This window comes from Fulmarus glacialis, unplaced genomic scaffold, assembly GCF_000690835.1.
Source record: "Fulmarus glacialis isolate BGI_N327 unplaced genomic scaffold, ASM69083v1 scaffold15153, whole genome shotgun sequence".
In the NCBI taxonomy this organism is placed as follows: domain Eukaryota; kingdom Metazoa; phylum Chordata; class Aves; order Procellariiformes; family Procellariidae; genus Fulmarus; species Fulmarus glacialis.
Window position 1 is genome coordinate 100,391 of NW_009203690.1, and position 24,198 is coordinate 124,588.

The following is a 24,198-nucleotide window of genomic DNA, read 5'->3' on the forward strand; positions in this document are numbered from 1 at the left end:
CTTTAGTCCTCAGAAAAAGGGAACAGGGGTTTGCAATTGTAATTGAAATTATATTCTGAATTATTTTCAGAGGCTTTGGTGAATTGAGTATGGGGGGCACAGAAAGGATCTTCCTCAGCTCCTAACTCCCTCCATTTCTGGAATTCTTTAATTTTAGCCTTTACTGCCTCTTTAGAGACCAGGCTAAGCCCTGTGTTTAAGATCAAGTTTACCATCAAACAGTAAATGTCATCTATATCCTCTACCGGGGATGTAGGGATAGGGCTGTAATCCTGCATTTGCTAAAAAATAGCCTCATTCCAGCAGGCGTTTGTGATTTCTATCATCTGTGATCAAGAAATTGCATTGCACACTGATTTTGAAGTATCTCTCAGATACTTTTAAAACTATAACCATAACCAGTTTTATATGTATTAAAAAATACTGTAAGTGTCACTAATCTGTAGCCTGTCTGCTTTGTAGCTGGTGTGGCTGGGACTGAATTTCTATTTGTTTATTGATACCTTCCACTGGTATGAAGACGAAGATGCTTACATTTATACACGGATTATGCTGGGAGTAAGTACAAGTTTGATTGTTAAAGGGCTCCACAAGAAGAATGTATGCGTGATTTTATTTACATCCTTCATAATAATATTTTTGATGCTTCAACAGTAATTTTCCCATATAAGAGTATTATGTTAATATAGTATTTTCTTTCTTTTGCTCTTCCTATACCAAGCTTGTAATTTAATTTCTTTATACTGTTATATGTACAGTCAACCCTGGCTTGGGCAAGAGCTTCTGCAACGTGCCTTAATTTTAACTGCATGCTAATCCTGTTACCAGTCAGTAGAAACCTTATTTCATTCTTAAGAGGAGCAAGCATTGTAAGTACCATTTCTCAAATAGCCATATTATCCTCCTTTTTTTATTTCAGTAGTTCAGCAGTATTATCCATATCAAACATTTTCCAAGGAATTTTAATTTTTGATAGAGAAGTCTGTACACTATTGCCTAGTTATTACCATTTAAATTGTCAGTATTCATGACTGAAGAGAAACAAATGGCTTGTTTAACACAGTGCTCTAAATGCAACACTGATTTTGGCAGCCGCTGCATAGCATGGTGTCATGAAGTGAAAAGTGAGGAGCTACAAAAAAGGGACGTATAATGCAACTTGGCCAAATGGAGAAAATACATATCTATGATGTGTATCCTGTGTAGCTGCAAAGTGAAAATTGGAGAGAGCAAATGTACGGATAGATAGAAGTGTCATAAGGATAATAAGAAACATGTTTAAACCCTTCTGCCTGAGTGGCCACTATTCAGGTCTTCCTTTCTTATAAACATGTTTTTGTAATGGAATGGTCATCTGCTCAGAGGCATTTACATTATGCATAGGAAGAACTTAAGTCTTTAGCTCTACTAGTTATAGCTTCAACTTGCAGTGAATTATTATAGTCAGAGCAATTCCAATACCACGTTTGGGTAAAAAATCACTGATCACTTCATGACTCCAAGAACAACAGGAATTTAGAAATCGTAACACTAATTTATTTTATTGTAAGCTGGTTCTTATTTCAGTTCTGCCTTTTTTTTTTCTTCAGAGTTAGAGTTACATTTCAAGCAGTCTTTAGGGAATCAACACTTTTATGACTGTTTGAGTCCAGGAGCCGAGCATTTAAGAAAAAAAGTCTTGTTGGACTTCTGAATCAGTTTGTGAATTAACATAAAATATATGCATGCCCACTTAGATGCTGAGTAAGAACTCAGAGAACTGGAACTCTTCTCACAGATAATCAATATTTTGCTCTTCTGGACAATATTCTGCTCTTGAGGAGCATGGTACAGAGCAACTTGACTGGCTCCAGCATGGTCAGGACAGGGCTGGACCCAGTGACTCTCCGAGGAGGTGCTGTGTCTTGGCATTGCGCCCTGCGGTGCTCCAGATTTTTGGAAGATTTATTAGCTGGGAAAAAACGTGGATAAATGCCAGGATCTTTGGCATGGCACTGTGCCAGGTCAAGCGAGCAATCCAGACACCCATCCAGAGACTGAATTAGGTCCGTGAGGGCTGCCTAGGTTCCAGCAGAGTGTGCTCGTTTTGGCTCACCGCAGCCCGCCCCGGCGGCAGGCTGGCTCTGCGCAGAGGCGCCCAGCTGGCCGTGAGCACACCCCCCTCGGGGGGCACTTCCAGTAATGGGGAGATGGCTCAGTAACACATAAGCCTGCAGCCACCTGAGGTCTAGACAGCCTCGCCCTCCTGGGGTGTGCATTTCATAAAAGCAGCGAAAATGTTTTCATTGCAGGCGGGCTTTGCCAGCAGCTCAGCTGTGTTCGCGCAGCTAAACCTGAGCTTGCAAAACAGTGGTGGCCCACCCTGGTGTCCTTATACCAGCAAACGAGTTAATCAGCAGCCCAGATAAACCACCGACAATTCACAGCTAAATGTAGCAGAGTTTTATCAAACCTGTTTTTGAGCCCCTACATAGGCTGAATAGCTTAAGAAATCCTGGAGCGTCACTATGCCGAAAACAGTTACCTGAGCCCCAAAGTTAAAGTTAACCCAAAACTTCCACTGTATTCCTTCAACTTTCCATTTTTAAATGTACCGAACTCCTCTCTTCTCCTCTCCAAAATGTAAATAGTGATAGAAATTATATAAAACAAGTTCTGCTTTTTCACCAAGTGCTGTGGAGGAGCACTGAGGAGACAGCTTGACAAACACATCGCATTTCACAAGATGGTTGCCTATGGAATAGCTGTAAATGCAAGTAAGCTTTTTTTCTTCTTCTTTGCCTTTGAACTGTTTTGAATTTCACAATGATTCTGCCTAATGCTGTAATCCCCATCACCTCTGAGACACGCTATTTTAGTGTAATTTGGTGACTGCAGCTTTAAATAGGTGTAGGAGTCCCATCTGATTAACCATTTGTAACCTTTTTTGCTTGAGCAAAGTTTGACTGTTAAGTCAATAAACTTTCAACCTGGATAGTAACTACTAGTTGCCATTTAGTTAATGCAACCACCTTGTGTACTCTTAACATTTAGTGTAAATAACTTTCATTAAATCCCTCAGAGTAGATGTTTGGGGAGATGACATAGCATTACAGTCTGATTTCCAAAAGAAATGGTGCTTGCGAGTCACACCGCTCATCTGTCCACCGCTACATCTTCTTCAATAATTTTTCAAGCAGGTAATAAATTTAATCTGAATTTGAGACAAGCAGCTGTCTCAAAAACATCAAATTCCTAAATAATTTTTTTTTAAATAGGTGATGGGTACAGGGAACTAATGGCCCCCCTGAGGGAAAAACTGCATCTTGAGATCAAAAGTTACCTGTTCTGCTGGTCCTAGTGACTTACAGAGCTATAGGTGTTCATTTGCCTGGCTGGGAAGAAGACATGGCACCTTTCTGTTCCCCAAGTGGTTAAAGGACCTGGAGAAGACTGAAGCTTGTAGGAATTCAGAGGACATGAGGGGAGCAGGAGATAGCGTGGGGAAGAGGGATGCACAGAGAAGGAAGAGCAAAAGGTAATACGAGGAAGGATGTAAGCACATAGAGGTGGAGAGGTAGCTGGGGCAGATAGTTCTCTTAGAAAACGTGAAGGAGACACATTAACGTGGAGTTAATCAGGGTTATTTGCAAGCACAAGACATTGCAGGGTAACAGTTCTACCCCCAGGTATAGGCTGTTAATGTCCCCATGCAGTGAGACAAGAATATGAAGTCAGGATTGCCATCAGGAATCAATAGCTAAAATTTCTCCTTTGTATGTAGTGCTAAAGAATTCAGAGGGGAAGGCTGGGGGATGAGAAAGTGCATCTTACAGTGTATTATGATGATTTACTTATCTGTCATGTCCATTCATTTATCAGAGTTCAGTTTCAGCATAAAGCAGATTCCTACAGAACGCAACATTGCTTCTTTAATTAACAAATCAACCCAGGAATGTAAATTAACCAACTTCTACTCGGTGTATAATCTGTCATGCTCCGAAAAGAAAGTAAAACTGCACAGTCAAACCTTTTATGTTTTTGGTTTTTACATTCATGTAAAAATGTTTGCTAGTGCGTTAAGGTGGACAGTTTGTGAAGCGCAAGTTTATCAGAAAAGTGATTACTTTATGGCTTCAGTAATTCCAAGGAAAAAGACACAGCAGCTGATGTGAAATGTCGGAAAGCACCATTATTTAATTCTGTCATTCTCTAGGGAGAAAATGAGGGTTTGTTCTTGGGTTGTTACTTGGGTTGGGTTTTTTTCCCAGAATACAAAATGGACAAATGGTTGATGAGATATTTGAGGAAGAAAACAAAATAGAAGGGAAGTCTAAAGAACAAAACATGACAACTTATGAACTCATGCTTCCCTAACAGGCAAGTAAGAAACAACTATCATATTTGGGAAAACACTACATCACTGTATAGTCAGACATGAGTAAAGAATGGCCTGGCCAGAAACTCAGTTGCCTGAAATTAAATTTCAAGTTCATTAAAAAAATACAGTCTACAGCACATATTGTGACAGAAAAGCAACGTTTCAGAGCAAAGAGATACCCACAAGTATCTTGAGTCTCTTTTCATAAAATCTAACAGAGTTAAAATGATGTGTAAATAGATGCCATTTTCCTCTCAGCTGACACATTATTTATCCAAGTACTACCCATATTGCCTTTTGTTAGGCAAAAGCATAGTCAACTCCTATTAGTCTATTGCAATTTAGTAATTCTTAGTTAAATGAATGTTCTTCCCTGTATGATCAATAGCCTAAATGTGGCAGCAAGAAGTTAAACCAATTTGCAGATCAGCTCAGTAAGCTAAGCCTCACAATATAAAATTGTAGACTCCTTTATTATTAAAGTAACGTGTATTCATCTCAGCTTGCCAGGTGGTGTTATTCCAGCATATTTATTTAATAGCGTGCTAAAAATAGTCAGTGCAACATTAGTATTGTCTGGCTTCTAACAGGCAGCCAGATCAGCTGAAGTGCGCATGCCCTTGGAAAAAGTACATCTGTACCTTTAATTTTTCATCAGCTCTAATACAAATTCAAGAGCAGGCTTTAATTGGTCAGGTCATAAAGGGGTATAATTAGAGACTAGTGGAAGAGGGAAGTTGGAGGAAAGAGAGAGAGTAAACAATGCTATCTATAATCAAGGGCATCATTGAAAATTCAGTAAAGGGAATTCTGCTTAGTTTGGCTTCCTGCGTTCTGCATGCCTGTCTGTGATAAGAGCTGTCTGGGAGTTATTCACCCACTAATAAATCTTCCTTATAGACCCGTAACTCTGCTAGAATAAAATCATAGTTTCATGCACTCTCAGTTTGATCAGTGCAAATCATTCTATGCTTTCTAATGCAAACGAGTCTTTTCTGTTGAGAGGCGGTTGTCTGTAACCTAAAGATATCTACAAGAGATAGTAAATAGCGTTTTGTACAAGTCCTCCCTCTTACCGTATTGTTTTTACCCTCTTAAGAAAGCACATTCACGCATTTTCTGAAGTAGGGAGTGTTGGGGGGATGTATTTTTTTTTACTTTCACATACAGTGCATATTCTGAAGAAGAAACCGCTTCTTGTGTTGTTTTGATGTTTGCAGAAAGGTTATATAGATATATTGCTCCAACAGTCTTTGAATTATCATATGAATAAAGCTTAAGCAATTAGGGGAAAATAGGGGAAGGACGGCGAGGTTCTTTGTAGTTAGGCTGTTTGAAATGGTGGTTCCTGCTCCTTAAAAATTCCAGCAGTGCAATTTTCTTTCAAAACTTGCAAAATGCAGAGAGAAGTATGGTGATGCCAGGTGTGTTTGGCTTCTGACAAGCACTGAAAAATCTATAGCTAAAAATACTAGAAAACCTTTCCATTTTCAACCACATTTTCGTAGCGGTGGCTATGTCAAGGGCTTTGGTGATCTGAGTCACATTTTTGCGTAAGCAAGCGATGAAGTTTTCAGGGAAGCAGATGCTTATCTTCAACAGAGGTTTAGCTGATATCTCAGTGTTGTACTTCCAGAAATTACAGAAAATGAAATTTCCATTAAACTGCTTTTTTTTTTTCAGTCAGATTGTTTAAATCCAGACTTGGTGCAAGTACTAGGAAGGAAACTACATTAAATTAAAGATTATAAGCTTCCAGCTAGGATAAAAAATGGTCTAAGTCATGTTCTTCTTTGATGTTTATAACCATTCTAAAAAAAAAAACCCAATGCAAGTATGTGTGTGGTCACTATTGTTGTAATTTTTACATAACCTGCACTTTTTTAGTCCACAAAGACAGCATGAAGCTGAATTAAGGGTTCTGTGTAACTAGAAACGGCACAAGGCAGTGCATGGCAAAAGAACCCGGGCTTGGTCGGGGGCAAAATTCCCCATGCCTGGGTTAGCCACTTGCAAAGCCGTTCTCTTCACTGTGGGCAGAAAGGCCAGGATTTGACCCTTTGATTTTATCATGATGGGTTGGTTAACCAAAACATTTAACTGCTAGCAGCAAGCTCCAATTTGATTATTATCCTGTACAGGCATGCAGAAAAAGAGAGAGTGAAATCTTGTCCTCAGATAAACACATGCAATTTCTGTTTAGTTCAATGAGAGTTGTGCATGCTTCACTGAAGGCACAATTGGCTGAATAAGACTAGCTAAATTGACCAGATTTTCAAGATAATTTAATTACATCTCTTTGTATTTAAGAATATGTACAGTAAACACCATGCCTTAACAGCAACCCTTTTCCTCCCTCCCTCCTTCCAATAAAACCTTTTATTTGATCGCAGAGGTGGACTAGATAGAACATTTTGGGGTCAAATACAAATTAATGTATGTTAAGTGCTTCAGAGGTTCCAGATGTTGTTAAAAACAACAGTGAGAATCCTTCAGTCTTCATGCACAGTTATAAAAAAGAACTTTGTTTGAAAGATTGCATGATTTATTACGTACTTTATATTTGGTCAGGCAGAATGAGGAAAAAATTGAACTGAAAATCCTGAAATGTTTGCCTTATGGTAAACTTATCTAAGTGGTGCAGGGAAAAAAAAAAACAACTGTTGCAAGCTCAAATTTCAGAAATCTGCATATTAATTTTGCAATTGCTTAGTAAATTCTATACACTGCAGATGCAAAGACCTTCAGAAAATGCACTTTAGGGATATTTTAGCTAATGGCAACGTATCCAGTGCCAGACTTTTTAGTCTGCTACAACTATCGTACATTAAATGAACCACACTGAAAATGGAATTAGATCTTTGCATTACTCTTACCATCCAGCTATAATTCATTTTCAGATTGCATCATTTTTTCCTGGCAGCACACAAAAAAACATCAGAAGTAGTCATCTAACAACACTCTAGGCAATATTTAAGATCATGGGAGACTCGGGTAAACCAACATATTCAGTACATCATTAGTTTGAATGTTAGTATCTTCCAGTTTGTCACTATGCTCTGTACATTAACAGCTACCACAGAATAGCTTGCAGAAAAAACCCCTCTCCTGTGCATTCTGGAAATCTACACTTGTAATATCCTCTACCTGTTAGATGAAAGCTGGAGGCAATGTCACCCAGAAGGGAGGATGTGGTAAATCCCAAAGAAGAAGGTATGATGATGTTTCCACGGACAGGAAACACTTACAGTAAAGCAGAACAATACGCAGATGGACAAAACAGTGTCCTTTAATAGCCTGCAGAAAAATCTTACTAGGTTAATTTGCGGAAAGTGGATCTCTTCTTCCAGGGAAAAGTTGCAACACGACTACTCTTCATTCAGCCCCAGGCTCGAGACCTTCTTGGGAAGCTATATCTATTCAACCCGTTTTTTTTCTGTTCAAGACTAGAATACTTCGTTAGGAAGTATTTCACTCTCAACACTCGGCATATACTGGATAGCACTAGGTTTCCTGTCGCTGCTGACATGACTAGAATTTGTAAAATTCATGTACAGTCCTGCACTTTGAGGAAAGTGCAAGATTTTGTAGCCTTCTAAACAACAGAAATGTCATCATTTCACGTGAGGACTTCACAATCTGCAGTATCACTTTTTAAAAAATCTATGTGTTTTGAAGGTGAAAGAGAGAAAGTGTGTTATGCTATGAACACAGATTCAAACCTCCACCTCTAGTCAATGTTACTATTTTAAGTGAGCAGGGGTAGTCCAAAACCTGCAGATTATGTGCTGCAGGTAACCCTTGGTAAAACAACACTATGGATCACAACTGTGTGAAACTCACGTGGTCCCAAGGCTATGGTGACTTCTACACCATATCAGAGTTATGAAGAGCATCCTGCACGTATAGAGGACAAGTACCATTACCGGTTGCACAGTAATCACTAGCAGATGCTAAGATATAACTGCTCAGTAGAAGACCACTCAGAGATTCATCGTCAGCGCTTTCCATCCTTTGAAAGTTTTCTCTCCTCTTTCTCTTAGTCCAGTACCGGACTACATGCAGCCTGTAACGCCACAACCTACCGCAGACAACGGTCCGTTACCCTGCACTCCTGTCCTCCGCATGAGCTCTTTCAGATGTCGGAGAAATCAGGTCTTCATCAAGCAATGACTTGGTTCCCTTCCAGCTGGATCTGATAACATCCTTACCAGGCCAAAACATCTGTTCTGAAAGGAGCCTCTTGTAGGAACAGTTGCCCCCCTTCCCACTCTGCACTTAAAAGTGCTGTTACACTTAAGTACATAAACAGTGTTTATATACTGCTTATACATCAGTTGTACACTGGGGAACAGATTGCCACAGCCCCCACACAGCTGCCACCTAAACCCTGCAGCTCAGAGCCTCTCGGGCTTTTGGGTTTTGACAGTCTGAATCCACACATCTCACATGCTGCTTGTGGTCTAGTGTCTTCCTCCCAGCATCCCGGCGCTGCTGAGGTGCTGGGAGCACCCTCTCACGTGCAAGCTCCGGGGAGCGTCTCTCGCCTGATGCTGGCCAGGTTGTTTGACATGCAGCACCTAATCCACAACAACATACGCAGGACATGCCGGGTCACTGAGTCCAATACCCTCTAATGCTCACAGTCACGTCATATATGCTATTTCATAAAATGACCAACCTTCAGCCGAAAGCTGCTTAGATTGCTTGATCCCATTATCCCGTTTATTGAAAGGTTATTTTAGAGTCTCATTCCTTTGATGGCTTGAATCTGTCTTCTAATTTCCAGGCTCATTTTATCTCTGTGCAGTTCATACCCACTTGGATTCAGTCTCCATTCTGCTGAAGCTATTCCAGCTTGTATAAATAATTTATTTTTCATTGGGCCAAAGATTCAGAAAAAATGGGAGCTGCATTTTGTAGTTTGGGTGCTCAGGATACTGACTTGGGATGCCTGTGTCAATAAATATTTGATTATTTTTATTAAGGGTTTCATCAGGAGACAGCTCACAAGAGAATAACCAGTCTAGCCCAGTGACTAGGACATGTGATTTGGTTTAAAGCCCTACTTTAAATTTAATGTAACAAGGATTTTAAAATAGATCTTTCATCTCCCAGTGAGTATCTACACATGGGGCAATGAGGTGAACCAGGTGTTAGAGAGTGGCGGGGGGGGAGTCCCTAAGCTAACATTATGTTCTGAATGAAGTACAACCTGACAGTCAACCAACCACAGCACATCTACTGCTCTAGAAGGATCACCTCAGAAGAGTGAAAATAACCTCTCTCCAGCCTGGACACATGGGCTAACCTACTGTTGGGGCAAGAGTGCAATCTTCTACCTTTTTGGACTGGCTGCTTTAAGCACTTCCAGGGCTAGCATCCTACCTTAACTCATATTCCCATGCCCATGGCTCTCCCCAGGCACTGCAGAGGAGCTGGACTCTGGCATGTGGAGTGAGGAAGCTCACTAAGTGGATAGGCACCTAAAGGACTTGGCGATACCAAAGTATATGCATTTAATCCTGTGTTTTCATGTGACTAGCACAGTAAGACATTGCTTCTGTGCAAATAGTTACAACTGAAAAAGGAAAAAAAAGGAAGAAGAAGGAAAAGGAAAGAAGGAAGAAGAAAGAAGGAATAAGAAAGAAGAAAGAAGGAAGAAGAGAGAAGAAAGGAGAGAAGAGAAAAAAACCAAAAAGAGATAAAAGAAAAAAAAAAGGAAAAAAGAATCTTCTTTTGAGAGAATATTGTTCAGGGAAGCAGATCATATTTGGTTTACTACAAATACTGCCTTTTAGAAAGGTTTTTTAAATGGTCAGGGACAGGAACAGGACAGATGATAATGGGAAGCTGAAGGAGAGATGATAATGGGAAGCTAATCATAAAAACTAGAAATAGCATATCCTAATAGCTCTACTGTAAACATATAATTGTTTTTCATTGCCATTTTTTCATCCTTTGGCATTTAATATTTTGCATTAATTGCAACTTTCCTGTAATGGAGTTGAGAATCTCATATTGAAAACTGAAACTCTGCACCTAGCATGAATACGACTTCATCTATGTTAGCCAATAATAAAACAAAGTCCTTCCTTTTTCCCTCTTTTGAAATTATCATCTTTCCACTCAGGAGAAGAATTACAGGGGAGTTCTTACTTCACTTTAAGGCATTTTTCTAAACTGACCATTTCATATACCTTTTGGGAGCAGGCCAGAAGTAGAGGTGATGTATGATGCTCAAGGCAAATGAGATCTAACACTGTGGTTCAGACTTCTCCCTTAAAATCATAGTTCCTGTGGCTTCCCCAGGCTCCACCTGCATAAAGTAATGCTATAGCTACTTGTTAATAGGGGACAGATTTTGGATGCATCTCTTAAATTTCCCTCGTGCAAGTTGCAAACTGGTCTATGCCTAAAACAGACAAGTTAGTGTCCTGCGAAGCAATATTAGACCTTGGCACATCCTAGTATATTAATAAAAAAATAGGTATTTTAATCAGTTTACCTCATTTTGAACGATTTAATATCAGAGGCAAACACATTTATATCATCTCTCAAGAGGTCTTCCTTTGATGACACTGAAGACTGCAGGGCACTTGACTGTAGACATGGGAGGTGACCCTGGAGCTGTTCCTTTCCTCTCCAATGTGAAGCAGTTGCTTCATATTACACATGTATTTGATAAAATTTTCCTTTTATTGTCAGCTTAGCCCATGCAAAGCTCTCAATTTATGCCCAAGCTTTTCAAATAGCTCGTAGTGTGCTTAATGAAGTTCCTTCTGGCACTGTGGACATGTACAAGTGTGTCTGCCATTTTACACCACTCTTTCTCTCATGCAGCCATCCATATCGTCGCCCACTTGATCAACATCGAGCGGTATCACATCAGCCAGTCGAAGGAAGCCGGGGAGTTACGGAATAAACTTTCTGGCCTTGGCAAGAGCCCAAATGAAAGCTACTTGAACCCAATCAGGACCTATGAAACAGTAAGCTGTCACTTTTTGGTTTTCCTCATCTAAAAAGTTTTCCTCTGTGGATTCTATTGTCGGTAAAACTGTATTTCAAAGGCTTTTAACCAGAGCGAGAAGGTGCTGCCAAAGGTTAACCTCAATTTCAGCTGAAAACACTTACTCAGAGCTGCAATTTTCAGGTTACTAAGCTCAAAGAAATGTCTACACTATTTTAATTATTTTGTCAGGAGACAGTTGAGGGGGGGGGGATAAGGAGTATTGTGAATAGTAGACAATGAAATGAACCTGCAAAGAATTTAAAAAAAACTAAACTAAACTATCAATACATGGAACAAACGCAACTTCTTTCCAGAAAGAAAAAAAAAGCAGTATCACATAATAACTTTTTTTTCACAGTTGCTATTTTTCTCTCCCCATGGTTGCACAGTATCTTCCCAATCTGGGGGTTGATTCTGCGCTGTTACATGTCGAATGTGGCTGCCCAGGGAAGAACACGTGCAAAACTACCCGGAGGATCGCTGCATATAGGAGTCAGTGCACTGGGAAGCCAGTGCTGGTGTGTGCTCTTCAGAGACAAGCAAGACTATGCGCACCTCAGCCCCGCAAATAAATGGTTCTTCTTGCTTTGGGGAAGAAAAGTGGCTCTGTGTCCTGTCCACTTCCTTGGCTATCTCAAAACAGCATGGGTAGAGAAGCTATTCTTTATAATACTCATAAAGAAAAACAGATCCTTTCTGCAATGCATGCATGTAAAACGTGCAAATATTAAACAGCTTTTTTCCTTATTCCATCATACATCACATAGATGTTATTTGTTTGCTTATGTATACTGTGGTATACTCTTGTATACTCCAGGGTTGAAATGGCCCTGGTGAGACTCCCACACATGTTATTTCTGCTCTTTAGAAACTTCCCACAGAGCCAGCATGCAATAAAGGCTGCATGAACATGGTGTGGGGCTCTTTCAGTCAGTGGTGTGCTCCACTGAAACCGGAAACAAAGTGAGATGATGGCCTGACAAGCATCAGTAGGATTCGATAGTACTTTTCAGTTACCAGGCATTTTGTCCTATTTTTTCTCAGTTCCTTTCCAGTTTAGATAATGTGATTTTTGCTTCTTTCAAAACAAACAAGTAAACAGGCTTGAAGAAAACCAAGCAAATGGATGGTCTCAATGGTGTGAACACAAAAGCCTTGATGTTAGTGTTGACAAAGTAGTTAGGTTTATCAGAACTGGAGAGCAAGCACGGACTAAGCTGCTCAGTCTTGCTGAACACCTGGTGCCCATTCTCACTACATGCACGTGAGATGTTCCCCAAGAACAGAACAGAGCTCACAGCTCTGAACAGGAACCTACCATCTTTGAGCATGCATTTTTTTCTCCGCTAAGCCTTCCCATGGTGATATAATTGTGAGGTAGGCCTCTAATTAACATTCCTAAATACCCTTGAGGAGGAAGGCTAGCATTTTCTGAGATCCTTTTGCAGATTTCTCACAGTAATATGCCCCACAATTACCAGCCTAGATTTTACTCTAACCTCTAATACTTGTATTTGTTTTATCGCCCACTTATGTCTCAGTAGCTACACTCAGAATTAATAAATTATGAAGGAAAGCAAATAAAAGATTGCTTCTAACTTCAGAGAAGAAAGTTCTGAGAGCAACAATTCAGGCGTTCTTTTCAGTTTCATCCTACCCCTGTAGTAGCAATGCACTAAGTGTCTTTGACATTTTTCCTTGTTTCATCTCAACATTCAAACTAGCCACCCTAATGGAAATGTTCAAAATATCACCTAGATCAATCCTGTTAATATGTAATAGGATCTGAACACACTCTTCACAGGCACCAATTTGAAAATGTTCTGTGTGCTATCAAGTGTGAACATTTGAAAGCATGATTTTACCGTAAAAAGTGACTGTAAAAATGGCATTGTGGAATATTATCACCTCTAGGATTTCCATATCAAATGAGTGCACTTTACAAGTACAATATAGGGTTTTTTTCTCCTAGTGTATTAAGCTGTAGAACCAACTCAGGATCCAGAAGGCATGCTAAGTGCCTTCATTCCTGCGCATCAGCACCAGGAAAACACATATATATGCTTTGCAGGCCAAATGGGGACTTCATTTACACTCTGCTGGCATATTTAGCTTGAATCTCATCTTGCGTGTGAGATTTTTACTGCTGTTCTTCACGATTTGCACTTTATAACTGAGATCAGCATCTGACTGCTGTGTTCAAAATACATCTTCGTTCTCACTTCAGTTTATTTTGGTGAGTTTAGACAGATGTAACAGACCTGTGCTGATGTCTGTGAGTCATGAGCAAGAAGGAACATGTTCAAGCCCAACCTATTAATGTTTCATCACTGACAAGCATAAATATATGTAAATATAAATATGTCTTTTAAAAAATAAACCCAAGTATTATCCAATATATCTCCAGGTACATGTAAGGAACAGGTAAATGAGATATGCTGTTTAGGTAAATGAGAGCATGCCATTTTTATACACCATTTCAGGGTTGCTAAAAACCCGCAAACTGAAGTAAAATAAGCACAAAACAGCCACACACCTTTATGGTTGCAGGTGTCTTAGCACCTCACTTTATCACCCTCATATGAATAAGCTGTTTTCCAGTGCTGTTTTGCTTATTACATCTCTAGGTTTAATCTTCTCATTTCTCTAATCCTTTTTTCCTGAGACACTTTCACAGAAGCAAAATAGATAAAAGTACTAATGAGACTGTCTAATTTCCTCCTTTCAATTCCTGAAACAAATAAGTGGCAGCAAACATTTACACATCTGTCTGGGATAAGCCTGAGTGGAAATAGAACAGAGGGATGTTTTTCCATGCTCTTCTGTGGTAAAATGGAGGTTTGCCTTGCCTCCATGTCTTGTTCTGATTTTGTTCCTATGCTGAAAATATATCTTAGATTTTGGCTTCATACGTAATAGCAGCAACAGTAACAATAGTAACAGTAAAGAAGTAGTCATAAAAATAACAATTATAACAACAACAACCACTACTACTACTAATACTAATGCAAATACTAATACTAATAATGTATTCTTATTCTAGAACACAACAGGAGAGGTACTAAACACCATAGCTGGAGTAACTGGAGTTGTGATAACTGTGGCTTTAATTCTGATCATGACTTCATCCACTGAGCTCATCAGAAGGTCATGCTATGAGGTGTTCTGGTATACCCATCACCTCTTTGTGGTTTTCTTTATTGGTTTAATAATCCATGGTATGGGGTAAGTGTCTGCATAAACTACATGGGGTATATGTACACAGTTTGAGATGAAACACGATTCAAATCCTGTGCTTTTCTATTAACAAACTGCTGGGATCTTTGCTTGGAGACAGATTGCAAAATGAAAGCACTTTGAAATTAAAACACACCACTTTTCTGAGGACTAAAAGTGTGGTTTACTTTTTTCAACCCCTCTTACAACCTGCATCTTATCAATGCATCAGTCCAAATGAACTGTCATCCCTGAGAACTGGGGACATTGCAGATTAGGAATCAGACCTTTGTGGATTCAAATTAATAAGGGATAGACCTTATGCACATAGCTCTTGTAAGTCATTTTGTGAGAGAGCATGTCAGCTACGCAGTGGTGAATGTCCCTGTGCCCATTCTCCTCTACATCCATAAATATAAAGTGGTTTTGTCCTTCTTTCTCTGTGAGGAAAAGGACCCCAAATTTCCTCACCATAGAGAAATAGGCACTATACTATGAACCAGGTTTAAATGACTACAGTAACAAACAACTCAAGTTTATGGCTAGCCCAGTCAGGTGGCATTTATGGAGGGGGATGACTGCCAGGTTACTGATTGTCTCCCTTTTCCTCAGTACAAGAGGAAGGTCCTTCCTGCTGGTACAGGGCTCTGGTTCTCACACGGAGGGACACCAGAGTCAGGGGAGCCCTCCTGAGAAGTTCAGGGGCTGATAAATCCCCTGTTGATGCAGAGCGAGAGCAAAAAGGTGCCTACTGCTGAAAACATTTCCATCTTCTGTTTCCAGCTCCACTGACATCTTCTGCTTCTTCTCCCTTGTGTGCTTTCCCCCATTTCCTTTTCTCATTTCTTTGCAATAACGTTAATGTGAATCTACAGCAGTGCATCTGCATTCACATTTTAATTCAGACAGGGAGTGCGGTTTTGATGCAAATCTTGTGGTCCTCCTCTCCTCCTATGTTTTGGTTCATACTATGGCGCAACCTCGGGCTGCATAACAAAGTGTTTTGGTATGAAACTACACTGACAGGAATGCATCTCTCTGTGCCAAGCACTGACAAGTGATCTGTCTACAGAATCAAATCAGACCTAGTCCTAAGCCCTAGGTAACCCTCAAACATACACAGTGCAAGGCCCTCAACAAAGACTGCTTTGCTCCATATATCTTTTGCTACCAACTTTCTAGTGTACACATGGCCTCGAGCTGTTGTAAAGGTTTTCAGATCTAAGGATAGAGTCACTTGGTGTTATCATAATACACTTTTTATGTCTGTTTCATAAAACATTCAGATGGTATTGCCAACCACTAAAGTATGTACAGACCTCTACTCTTTGATACAGAGGAACTGCCCAGCCCGTAGCAGCGTGAGCGTCTGCCTGTTCCCTGGAGGTACATGGCATCACCACGGGGCAGGGAGCAGGCCGGTACAATGTTCTGTGGTGTGTTACTTTTCTCACCTCTTTCCTCGCGATTTGAGAGCTGTCACATTCCTTTGAGTGTTCCTGAAATTGGCCCAATTAATTAGTCCCAAGTTTCAGAGGCACAGCTGCAAACAAATGCTGTAAACTATATCCTGGCCTGATTAAAATGGCCCCCTTCCCCTCTCTCGCTGGCAAATCTTTTAGAATCCAATTTCAAACAACTATAATGACGCCTTTAAACCTTCAGCTTTGTAAGCTCCCTCTACCTAGCCAGCTGATTGACACTCCTCAGCAAGAGACTTCCCCGAAAAGGGGACACTTATTTAACAGCCCTATCGATAGCATTCAATGGGCACGTTGCTTGCCCCAGGCTGGGCGTGCGGTGGAACAGAGCAGCTCCCTGCTGCCCCAGCGCGTCCCTACCACTACCCCACTTACGAAAAGGAGTCAAAACCCAAGGTTTTGTTCACTTCCCACCTCTTTCTCCTTCCCAGGTGACTGAACAAAACTCACTCGAGCCTACCTCTTTTTCTGTCTTTCTGTCTGAACTGGTGGCAGCCGATGACGCTGCCATGTAGAAGGCGGCAGCACTTCTTATCTCCTTGTCTCTTGTTAGACCAGTGGGCAGGACAGGCTAACTTTGTAGAGCCAAAGTAAGCATGGAAGGGAAAATTCAGAGAAACAATATGAAAAAAACAGGGTTTCCCGATAAAAATCTTCCTTCTCTACCCATAATCAACACCAGCTGAAACCCATTTAAACTGAACAGTCAGGATTGATATGTTTGGGAAAATTCACATCATTAAGATTCTCTGAAGTAAAGAAGCTAGAATTTAATATGTTTAGAGAGTACACATCTAATTACGGTCCTCCAACTTCATTTGCAGCTTTTAAAAATGCGTTTAGAAAGCAGCAAAGGAAAGAGAAGGTCTGTCACTATTAAATTTTATTATTTTTCTAAACAATACCAGATGCTCATATACAGAGGAGGTCAAAGTGTCTGCTCCAAAGAACTTGGAAATCATTCTAATTTTGCTACAAACAGCAAAATGTACATTTTGTACACAAGGACTCTCCACACTTCAGCTGCATTGATGTATACCAATACTATAACACACTTCTTGCATTTGGTCAAAAAGTCATTGGCAAAGCTAAAGGAAAGGTAATTTGAACAAGAGAGCAGAATAGGGTTGAAATGGCCAGTTCTTGAACTTTCAGTTATCTCCAAATCTGCATTCGACTACTAGTGCAAAACCTACAGATGCATAGAAACCTTGCAAAGAAGCTTGTCACTGATGAACATTTTTGTTTTAAGTCAGCTTGTCCGAGGTCAGACACCTCAGAGTCTGCTGCTTCACAATGTCACTTACTGTAAGGATCGCTACTTGGAATGGGAGAACGCCCCTCAGTGCCCTTTGCCGCAGTTTTCTGGCAACAAACCTGTGGTAAGAGTGATGTTTGTCTTCTGTTTTTAACTTAATGTCCTTCCTTGGGAGGCCAAATGTCTTAGGTAGTAGGGGGCTGGAATGTATGCTAGTGACTGGCACTTAGTGTCATGTTTAGAGACTAGTTTCACATTTCTGTTCCACGACCTCTCCCTGTGCATTAAGATATTGATCCTGACCTCCTACATAAACAATATAGACAGGTACAGATGAAGAGTGATGTGTAAAATTTTGGTGTTATTAATAAAAATTTTTACTTCTGGAAGATCCTTTAGTTAGGCAACCCTCCCTTTGAAGGGTAGGGGTTTCAGAATTGTACTCTATTTAAACCTGTTGTGTACACTTACTTTTAATTATTCAGTATTCAGTATCACCAATATCCTTGATGTGTTCATCGCACAAACAGAGTCTTCAAGTAAAACCCTTATGAGGATAGAGATACAGAAAATACAATGGAACAGTAAAGCTAGGGATGCAAATTAGTATTGTTATTTTAACTAATAGTACTTTAATATGGATAGTCTAAATACCAAGGAAGAGTAAGTTGGAGATGAAATTATGTCCTTGCTTTGGGGCACATGCTTCACATTGTCCAGCCTTGATGCCTTAAGTTAGGTAAAAAGGAGAGAATTTGAAACAATGAATTATGAAAGGGAAAGGCGAAAGGCAGGAAAAATGTCCCACGGAAGGGTGGTTTTGCTGCAACAAGATTGCAAATCCACAGGGGGTAATTAAGTAGCAGACTTGTACAGTATGTCAGATGTCTAGCATCCAAACAAAATCATTTAACATTTACAGCTCAAGATTTAGCTTGCTCATATGCAAGTTTTTGTTGTTTCTTCCAAAAACAGAAAACATACCAAAGGAAATCTTACAGTAAAGGAGAAAAATTAGCATTCAGTGTCTTGTAGCTCTTTTAATGGCTGACATAGATTTTTCTTAAACTATACTATTGTTAGCCACTATCCAACCCGCATATTAATGAGAAAATGAATGCCTCTCTAAAAATTTCAGCTACAATGTCGCCATAAAAATCAATACATGGCTACGCACCATGAATACAGACACAAGCTTGCTTCCAACAGCATGTCTTCACATTCATTATCATAAAGCTAACTGGAGAGAACTTCCACTTCTCCGTGTTAAACCTGTTTTGCCACACTTTCCTGCATACCCAAGGCCATACTTGCGAAGTTGCATTACTTTAAATGAATTGTGATAATACCATATGGCATATAGATCATCTACAAGAACAGTGCTTTGCTGGATGGGTAATGTGCTATGGTGTGATACCTGCTAGACACTGCAAATTCATTCGGAGGGTAAAAAGCCATGGTGAGGCTTGCACAGCACTGGCAGGGGCAGATGCAGATGTGACTGAGCAGGGAGGGGACAGCCTCGTGCACAGCTGGGATTGCACGAAGTGACACTGGAGCGCACACCCCGTTGGTCACGGCTCCCGGGGGGAGGCTACCATGGCGGAGCCCCTCTCTAAGTCTTGCCACATCTACTCCCCGGCTCCATATTTCAGCTGGTAGGAGTCCGATCTGGCTCCCGCTGGGGACGATGAAGCACTTCTGTTGCACCCGGGGTGTCCAGACTTTTATCCTCACGGTCTCTCCTGAGCCATCACTGCCCCATCTCAGTTCATTCTCATTACAGGAGGAAACACCACGTGGGCAAGAATACCAATGCCCTGATTAGCCGGCAGGAGCCGTGTTGCCTGGCAGCCCATCCCTCCTGGTGGATGTCCTGTTGTCCCAACCCAGCCAAAAGATATTTTGGATAGAATGCTCCATTGCACTGGAGCGATGGCACACTTGAGATCTCAGCTGAGCTCTCACACAGGGTAGCCTGCAGCCTTAACATTCCTGTCACGTGCCTTTATTTACAGGTAGCACAAATGGAAGGGAGGAAAAACAGGTCTCATCATTATTGTAGCTTGATATATGCAAATATATTCAAGACATGTGAGATCACCCACTGTGCAGAGACACCTGTAGTATTTAGGGACAACGGATGTGTTGAGTTTCTGCTTTAACTGAAAATCTTCTGGCTTATGCTGGTTTCTTCCCATTATTAAATCATGCATTTTTTTAATTTAATTTTCAAGACTTAACCTTGGGAAATTGCCACTCCATCCTCTTAGCACTTTCTAAGGAAGCCACATAATTTTATGGCTTGCTTCTCATAAAAGATACTTTATAACCCCTGTTACCCAGCTTGTGGAGCAAAGTCAATGTTTCAGCAAGTAAAGTTACTCTTTGGAGATTTGAAAAGCCACATGATTGTGGAGTCTTCAGTTTGCTAGAATGAGCTGTGTAATTAACAAAACTGGAAATAAAACAGTATCTCCTATAGAAAAAAAAAAAGATTTTTTTTTTAATCATGAGGATTCAATTGCATCTAATTATCTCAGCTATCAGTGCAACGCAGTGAAATCATCAGCTAGTATACTTGAATAGCGAAGTATCTTTGTTATAGTGATCAGTACATACGATTAGCAACTACAAGCACAGCAATCATCTGCAATACTTAAAGTATGACCACCTTAGTATCCTAAATCAAAGAAACACATTTATTGATACGGAGCTGACTAATGGATTAAATGGAAATATATCCCATTCCTCTAATTGAATATTTGGGACTTAATGTTTTCTCATGCAGCATCAGAAAACTCACAGCTGACAATAAGAGCTACTCCTATCTGACCCTTCTGAAATATTTTAGACTTTGAAGAGCAAAAAATAGTAAGGCTATGGGTAATATTGTATAAATGCATGCATCTATATGTCTTCAGGCCCAATGACATCTATATGTAACGCCTAAATAGATTAATCCTTTTGCCTTTTAGTAGGAAAAGATTTTAAAGGACTCTTCTTGGCCAGAATACAGATAGATATTAGCACCGTTTTTGGAGTGCGTCTGTGAAGGAGTCCCATATGTCTGTTCCACCAGAAAGCCAGAACTGCTACAGTAGCAACAAAAACACTCTCTTGAATAAGACGAACCAAAAATCAGAGAAATCAAATAATTCCATTTTAGGCTATCTGTTGATTTAAACCAGAAAAGCAAAATATTTTTGTAGATATTAAAATAAATGTTGTTTTTTAATATGCAACTTTCTACAGGCTTGGAAGTGGGTTTTAAGTCCTATGGTCTTGTACATCTGTGAAAGAATTGTTAGATTTTGGAGATTTCGACAGGAGGTGGTCATTACTAAGGTATGTAACATAGCTTGCATGTCTGCGTAAAAAAAACCCATTATGTCAATGACTTTTTTTATCCTTTATAGATAACTTCTCCATATTTTGACCTCATTTTTCACTCCTAACTTCAGCAGCTTTTCCATCATTACCATGGTTTCAGCCAAGTATTGATTTTAGGGTTTGCATTTATTCCAATAGCATGTCCATAAGAATATTCCATACGGGACCAAACTTGATTAATGAAGTACCAGACTCCACACCACCATAACATAAACATCTGCACAGAGGGTCTGTCTTTTTAATGAACTGAAACCATGTTCCACTGCAGTAAATGCCAGAGGCGCCCTTGACCTAGGACACGGTTTTTACTTTCAAATCTGGAGGCTTCCAAGGAGATTAAGGGTTATATTATCAGTTAGCACAAATAGTCGAAGCTTCATTAATACCACTGTAACAATTTATCCCAGTTGTAAATATCTCTGTGTACTAAGGGCCTATTTAAGTCACAGCAGAATGGATGGGGAATGCCGCTACTGAAGCAGCCAAGTCCACACGTATCAAGCTGGTGATCAGAAACAGGCTTATCTTGCATGAGGGGAAAAGCATGTCGGATAAGTCTTGCTGCTGATTTCACAGAGTGGCTGTGATCTGAGAATCTCACTATACTATGTGTGACATATAAAACTGGCTGCTTAACTGAGATTACCTCTTAATAAAAGTATATTAGAATTGAGCTCACTGGGCTTTTTTCTTCTTGCCAAACCAACAATAATCCCATACATGTTAATTGTGTTACATGAGAGTAAAACTGGGACATTATTCTACTCTGTTAAGGATTACTTTTGCATCGGCTCTGCTAAGATAGAAAGTTGACAAACTGTGGAATTGTTACAGCCTTTCCTCTGCCTCTTACGCTCACAAAGAAAGCTGCTCCACGATACACACGGTACTCGCTCTCAAGCTGTTGGGCAGCAACAGCACTGCAACATGCAGTTTAGGCCATAATCTACAAGACAGTTAAAAATTACTGTGCATCCCAGTTTGCATTAACTTGTGGTTGAACTCAGGTAGAAATGATTGCAAAGTCACCTGCAACCTAATGGGAACGAACAGTTACTCTTCTGAAGGAAAATAAAAGAGGTCCTTTTATTATCGTTTAGGTGGTGACCCATTCCTCTGGAGCCCTTGAGCTTCACATGAAGAAACGTGGCTTTAAAATGGGACCCGGTCAATATATCTTTCTACAGTGCCCATCTGTCTCACAGCTGGAGTGGCACCCTTTCACCCTCACCTCAGCTCCCGAGGAGGACTTCTTCAGCGTTCACATACGGGTCGTCGGGGATTGGACTGCAGCCCTCTTCAAGGCCTTCGGAGCTGAGGAAAAAGCTTTCAAGGAATCGTGGATGTTACCGAGGTTTGAATAACAAACGATACATTTAAAAATGTTAATTCTACATTTTAAAATAAACGTTAACATTTTAACTTTAATTAATTTTGTGTGTGTTCTTTATGATACAGTATTTGATTGTAGTTCTGGATCTGTAAATATGCCATTATGCTAAAAAAACCCACAAATAAACACAGTCATGAACTTAGGCCAACAGCTACCAAGAAGATGTGATGACTAATCCAAGATTTAAAGTCCATATCAATATCTATATCTCTGTCGCTATCACCGGAATCTCTAACACCTATATCTACACCACTTCGACAGGCAGGTGCTTAAGAACTGAATTAAAATGACACTGGAAGGTATCTGCTAGCTTTGTGCCTGTATGCTTATGCTCTGATGGCACCCATCACATGCCATCCAAACTTCCAGCTTTTCCCTTTCAGTTACTCAGATATTTTGTGGCCCCAGAAACTTCTGCCTGAACCTCACTTCATTCCAGCAGTCTCCCTCAACTCTGTCTCTGGTGTCCACTTTATAAAGATATTGGCATTCAAATCATGCATCTGTGGCATCTTAATCCAAGGAAAAGATTGATGCTTCGTTGTTGCAAGTCAGCAGGGTTCCGCTGAAATTAATGGGTCCATCCCGACTTACACCAGCTAAGCATCTGGCTCTATATGTAATGGATTCAAACCATGTAGCTCCTTGCAGGAGTAGTGGAGATTTTCAGCAAAGAAGAGCCCGGCATAGGATCATTTCAATTCCAGTGGAGTGTGAAGGGCCTGGGACTGAAGGGACAGTTTTCCCCCTGGAAAACTGCTTTTGATGAGGGAGTTCTAGTAAAACTGAACAGCAAAAGGCACTTGTTTAACTACATTTATATAATTTAATGGGACTTGGATGCTAAAGAACATTCTCCTAAAAAGCTTATAAACACCATTGAGTACAGAGGCACACTAGAAGGGGGAGCGGGGGGGGGACAGGCAGAGAAGAAAGTCTGGTCCAGTCTTTGCATTGTATTAGAAATGAAAGCCGTGCCTTTGTTAGAGGCAACTGGAAGGAGAAGTATGCCATTTCAGCAGAACTGGAGCAAAAATGGTCCGAAGTGATTGACAGCCAGTGTAAAGAATGAGAAAGAGAAAAATGTTATCAAATGTTGCTGGCCACAATGCAGGGTTGAAATTAACAGTGCTGTCATATATAAAGACTCTTCTTTTTAATCTTGTTAGGGTGCCTAATGCCATCATTCAATTGCTTTCTTGCAATATATTAAAAAGAATATTTCAATAGTTAAGCTAGCAATAAAGCAAAAACCAAGTCTTTTTCACAGGTTTCAATATCTAAAGATAAACACCGAATTGGTGGCTATATTAAAAAATAACATATAGCAGAAACTAAGCAGAAGACAGAAGCCATGTAGCAACTGAATGATAAGGTAACGTTCTAGAAATAAAATATGTATATTGTAATTAATAAAGGAAGACTAAAATAAAATGTACATGCATTTATACAGGTAGCAAAGACAGTTAGTTGCGTTTTCTGGACAATTTGAGAGAAAAGACCATAGAATAGACTATTCCTGTGAAAATAATCAAGTTCCATATTATGCCTCTTTGGGATTTGGCTCACTTAATTGCTGTTTTAGCACGTTGTCCCAAAATCTAACTTCTCTTACAATCAGAAGTACTACATAATCATGCTGATCAGCAAATGTTTAAATTCTAAAAATAATACAAGAATCTGCTAATGTTATTTTTCCAAAATTAAATACTTTCCCCGCCTTCCCCAAAAGTATAATACTTCTTTCTAACGAAATTGTGTAGATGGACACAAAGAATATGGACAATCCAAGCCATAGCTGGAAACAGTCTATAGCCCTATTTTCTACTCCTCCCTTGGCAAATGCAAATGTAGTATTTTTTCTCACTTTGTTTACTATCTTCCTACCTTCCTCAGTTTCTCTTTCTCTGCTTTCTCCTCCCTGCTTCTCTGAGTCTTTGTATTTGGCTAAGCTTTCTAGCTACGGCTGAGCAAGGCATTCAAACCAATGATGGGATCTCTGTCTCCTAAATCTCTAAGGATTTAGGAGCAGACTGACAAGACAAATCTCTGTAAGGAATGATTCAGAAATAATTGATCTTGTCT

At 40.0% G+C, this 24,198-nt stretch overlaps 1 protein-coding gene across 1 annotated transcript in view; it reads left to right on the forward strand.

Moving 5' to 3' along the window:
• LOC104074576 (NADPH oxidase 3-like) overlaps positions 1 to 24,198 on the forward strand; it is a 39,111-nt gene that overhangs the window by 254 nt on the left and 14,659 nt on the right. The window contains 8 exon segments of the mRNA XM_009574737.1: positions 463 to 558; positions 759 to 869; positions 2,672 to 2,756; positions 11,204 to 11,349; positions 14,416 to 14,597; positions 17,322 to 17,451; positions 20,583 to 20,675; positions 21,821 to 22,074. Of these exon segments, the coding sequence (XP_009573032.1) occupies positions 463 to 558; positions 759 to 869; positions 2,672 to 2,756; positions 11,204 to 11,349; positions 14,416 to 14,597; positions 17,322 to 17,451; positions 20,583 to 20,675; positions 21,821 to 22,074 (1,097 nt within the window).